This window comes from Pseudoliparis swirei, chromosome 9, assembly GCF_029220125.1.
Source record: "Pseudoliparis swirei isolate HS2019 ecotype Mariana Trench chromosome 9, NWPU_hadal_v1, whole genome shotgun sequence".
Classification (NCBI taxonomy): domain Eukaryota; kingdom Metazoa; phylum Chordata; class Actinopteri; order Perciformes; family Liparidae; genus Pseudoliparis; species Pseudoliparis swirei.
In genome coordinates, this window is record NC_079396.1 from 20,256,366 (window position 1) to 20,261,516 (window position 5,151).

At 45.5% G+C, this 5,151-nt stretch overlaps 1 protein-coding gene across 1 annotated transcript; it reads left to right on the plus strand.

Moving 5' to 3' along the window:
- Nucleotides 1-1,073: 1,073 nt before the first annotated feature.
- On the plus strand, nt 1,074-4,759 carry emilin3a (elastin microfibril interfacer 3a). The gene is made up of 4 exons (XM_056423885.1): nt 1,074-1,296; nt 1,461-1,580; nt 1,694-2,248; nt 2,474-4,759. Exons 1-4 carry the CDS (start codon nt 1,142-1,144, stop codon nt 4,413-4,415), a joined length of 2,772 nt encoding a protein of 923 aa, XP_056279860.1. The 5' UTR covers nt 1,074-1,141; the 3' UTR covers nt 4,416-4,759.
- Nucleotides 4,760-5,151: the final 392 nt, after the last annotated feature.

Below are 5,151 nucleotides of genomic sequence, written 5' to 3' on the forward strand. Positions count from 1 at the left end.
TTTGGAGGTATCGATAGTATTTTTAACGCCCCTACATTTATTTCATAGCTCTGTTAGATAATGTCAGATTAATTTATACATTATGATGTATCACAATAGATTAAGGTACCCAGAAGTATATAAGATAATAGTGAGAAGTAGCCCGACCTTTATCAGCTGCAACATAAGTAATACTTACATATGAATACATCATATTACATATTGCAATAATAGATTAAAAAAAGATTTTTAAAAGGGCAATTCTGCAAGATTATTTTTATTATTGATACGTTAAGTATGACTTGTGTACTTGTACTTATTTGTTATTGTTTTTAAAAACAGACTTTTTCTTCTCCCACCACTGGGTTCTGCAAAAGTAAGGTGGTCAGTGTTGATATTTTATTTTGAAGGATCATACACAATACAGGGTCTTCTTCATACTCTAAGTACAACATAATAATTGCTGACTATGTCCACTTGTCACCTTGGGTTATTTCTTTTTGCTATTACCCCCAAAATGGGGGAAAACCCCTGCCTTTTTTGGGACAGGTCTGTTGTTGTATCTCTGGTTTGCCATGACGTCACCATGGGAAAATAGCTCATGGTACTTTAGCCTCTGCCCTGATTGGTGGAAGGCAGCCTTCAAACTAGTTGTATAATAAAAACTAAAATGTTAAATAAAGTTGAGCATGACAGAAAACCACAGGAATAACAGCAGCTGTGAAGCTGAGGGCCCTTTTCCCTGCTTCGCTGTCACTCTGGTGTTACTTTGAGGAGGTTGAGTGGGCGGAGATATGCAGATGGTGGCAGTGGGGCCATATTAGTGGTGTCTGTAGTCCACCAACCTCACAGTGGACTGTTGTCACTCTAACCGAGTCCACCACACCCACAGCCAGCGTCAGGGTCAACATTCACAGAGAGGCGTTCTGCTTTATAGCACAGCCTAAAAAAGGGTCGTACTGCAGAGACTCAAGTCTTTTTCTGATGGCAAATTTGTAGCATTCTTTCTCATTTTGTGTGTTTGGAGATATCTTCTTTTGTCAGAAGCCCAAGTGAATGCAGTGGAATATTTAGGGTGTCGCTTTTTTCTCCTGTGAGGTCACCTTGACCTCAGTTTGAAGACTTTTATTCTTCTTTGACTTTTAACAAAGGATATTCAAGGATGCATTTTGTGATGATGGCTGTGAGTCCTTTTATGTTCATTACTCTATTTTTTTCACTGGTCGAAACCAAGTTTTACAGACCACTTCAATTTAACCAGTATAAAGCTGGGCACAATCAACAGCATGACCAAGGGAGAGCCACCAGCAGACACAAGTAAGTTATGTTTCTCTCTCTCTCTGTGTGTGTGTCTTGTGTTCTCAGGAATCAAGACCACATTTTAATTTGAGTGACACAACTTTGTATTTCTAAAGCCTAACAAGAAATCATATTCATGTGTCTCGCATCTAATCTGTTATCTTTTATCCCCTCTCTGAAAGAAACCACTGTGCCTATGTGGTTGAAAAGACAGTGTCCTTCACCGTGCAGGATGGGGCCGCCCCATATGTGAAAGCTGAATACAACAAGTGCTCCTGGGGTCAAAAATGTCCAACTCTACAGTGAGTAAACAACAGTTTATATTATGTCATGTTGATATTTATTTCACATCTCTTCAGGGTAGAGAAATACCACAGTCGAGCGTACTTTTCTGACTGATGGTTGTTTCCCTCAGGTATCGTCTGATGTACAAACCAATCTACAAGGTGGCACATAAAACAGTGACAGAGCTGGAGTGGCGTTGTTGTCCCGGGTACTCTGGTTATGGCTGCATGGAGAGACATCCAGTGTACCAACACCCCATGAACATGATGCCACCATTCAAGGGCCCACCGATGAAAGGCCCGCAGTTTAAGGGGCCACAATTCAAGGGCCCACAGTACAAAGGTCCAGTGTTCAAAGGCCCACCTATTAACACTGTTGTGAAAGCCAATCCATGGCATCAAGCCAAAGGACCTCCCACCGGCAGTTTTAACTATCCAATGCGGCCCTTTGGACCTCCGAGGACCTCTTCCTTCCCAGACACCTCTTTCGAGCCTTATCCATCCGAGCAGCAGCAAATGCCAGAGTACCAGGAACCACATCACACAGAGCACGGCCAAGAAAATGAGCACGCACATGAGCATGAGCATGAACATGGACACAGCCAAGGACCCGAGGACCACATGCCAGAGGGAATCCCTCCTGCTCCCTCTGGTGGGGAACAGCCTGAAGGTGAGACCATACATGTGTTCAAGTTCTAAATACTAGTTGTAACTGGGTTTGGCTTTGTGGCGCGTTGTAGACACTGGATTCCAATCTAAGCTTCCTCACACTTTTTAGAGTTACATCATGGGCTCTGAAATCCTTGTTTTAATATCCTTGTTTTAAACTAGATTAAAATCACACCAATGTGTATCATGTTTGTCCCATTGCTAACCGCTTTTCTTTCCCTTCTTCCCCAAGCTCTGGACAGTGAAACAGAGGAGCGAATATATCGAATGGAGGAGGATGTGCAACGTCTAAACCAGGGCCTGGAAACCCTGAGGGGAACTGTGAATGGACTGGAAGAAAGTCTACGAGCCTCGCTGAGGGAGGATGCCAACAGGATGCTATCAGCTCTTCTCTCTGCTGCCCCTGGTCCTGTTCCCGCTCCTGCTGCAGCCTCTGGTCCATCCAGTGTCGGGTTTGTAGAGATTCCAGGGAGAGACCCTGAAACAGAGGGTCTAGATGGCAGGCACGTGTTTCCGGGCATCACGGAACTGGATGGAAGGGTAGAGGAGCTCAGGACAGAGCTGCAAACCAAGACGGCAGAGCTGCAGGAACTCAGAGCAACAGTGACGGGACACGATGGAGCACTGAAGAAGATGTCGAATAGTGCTGGGGTGGGATCAGACTCCAACGTAAATCTTGGGGAAAATGCTCAAAAAGCTATGGAAAACCTAATGGATGCAAAGCTGAGTGCAGTCAGGACAGACATCCTTGTTGGGTTTGAGAAACGTGTGGAGAGTGCAGAGGGCCGATGCGAGGAGAAAGCTGGCGATTGGCGTCGTCAGTGCCAGAAGGAGCAAAATAAGAGGAATGAGCAGATGGAGGACGCTCTGGAGGAGAGCAACACAGACTTAAGAACAGAGCTGAGAAACCTCCAGGCACAGATCCACGGTTTAAAGGTAACAGAGAACTCTTCTGGTATCGTGAGTGGACTGGTTGAAAGGGTACAAATGCTGGAAACTTCAGTGGCAGGCCTCAACCAGTCCCAGGGACACCTGAGAGTGGAGCTAGGTGGACACAAGGACCACATAGAGGGAATGCTGGAGGGGCGTCTGGTGTATGTAGAGGCTAAGCTTAACCTAACTGAGCAGATTAAAAGTGATGAGTCTGAAGGGAGGAGTGTCCCAGACAGAGCTGAGACAGCACAGGGGGTGGAAGCAAGACTAGATGGGAAGTTTAGAGCTCTGGAAGGCCGTTTACTGACGGCTTTGGAGGAGTTGGGTAATGCCACTGCTCCCGCACTGCTGGAGGGTCATGCTGTTCCCACTTTGGAGACAGAGCTGGAGTCTCTCAGAGGGAGAATAGAGGTCGATATAGACAGAGTTCAGAAGCACCTGAGTAGCCTTGAGATTCTCTGCTCTTCTTCCTGTTCCTCACCTCAAAACCCATCTGCCATCCAAGGAGACTCCGCGGCGCCGAGTGCTGAGCTGGCAGAGGAGCAGAATGTGAAGGAGGCAATCAACAAGCAAGAGGACCGTTTGAATAGCCTCAATGTCACAATGCAGAACATCCTAAAGCGTCTGACCCCCAGGGAACAGCAGAAACAAGCAGAGGGAGACTATGCCATCCAGGGAGAACTCACAATCATCAAGTTCAATGTCCGCTCAGTCAACCGTACCCTCAAAGGCCTCCAGGATTCCCTGGGGACAGTGGTCCACCAGGTGGGCCAAGCCAACAGCTCCTGGCATGAGAGAGAGGCTCGTCTGGCGAAGCAGATAAAGGGTGTGGTGCAGCTGCTTGGACATCAGGCGTCCATGCTTGGGGCAGGTGAGCGCAGACTGACCCGGGTTAAAGGTGAGCTGCAGGAGATGAAGAGGCGGCTAGCTGTGGAGGTCCAGGGCTGCCGGAGCACAGCAATGGGGGTCCAGAAGGAGGTCATTGAGGTTGGAGGGCGTATTTCCAGTGTGGAAGACCAGTGCAAGAGCCTGAATAACTTAGCAGATGACCTGGAGAGAATCAGGGAGGAGTTGGAGAGACAATCGACCGGGCTTCTCGTGCAAGTCAACGGGACTCTTTCCAGCCACGCCCAGCAGCTGTCCGAGCTGAGAGGCGAACTCAGAAACTGCACCTCCCAGGTAGAGCCCACACAACAGGGTTTAGAGCTGGAGCCAGAGCTCAGACGAGGGGACACCTTCACGTTGAATTAGTTCAGTTCATATGGAGTTACGGACAATAGATGTTAAAAATGAATACAAAAGAGGAAATACTCTGCAGGTGTAGTGGGGGTCCACCTAAACCCCCATCTTATTATTTTAATTGAAAAAATACAAAAGGTTTTGAACCTGCACTGAAGGATGGTTTTACACTATAAACATTTTAACAAAATGGCAGCTAATTCCAACTGCACTACTAACACAGAATCTTGACATTTAAATCATGAAAGTGCTGTAATTCACTCTTTGTTGAAGTCGAGCTGTATGTAGAGCCTCGCTGATCGAGGGAGAGACGAATGGCAAACTGCACCTGTGTTACTGTTCTGTTTCTGTAAAGCTTACAAAGAATATTGTTTGAACGTTTGTATAACAATGTTTACATTTTACCGTTTAAGATTTTGCATTGATTGTTCTTATGTCGAGACTAGAAGTATACATGATTATGTTTTTATATCCGTTTCTATTCTGATTGTAACCCAACATAATATTTCAGCTATACACAGTTTCATTTCAAGGCTTTTCAATAATGACCATTCAATAAACACATTTCTTTACTATTCATGTTGACTATGTATATTTACAGACTTATCACACAAGAGGTGATGGATACATTTTAATAATTGTATGAATGGCTTCTGTTCTAATCCTGCATTTCAGAAACTAGTCATTTTTTACTTTAGTGGTGAGAGTTATTGATGGAAAGAATTAGGGAAACCACAAGAGAGCAATG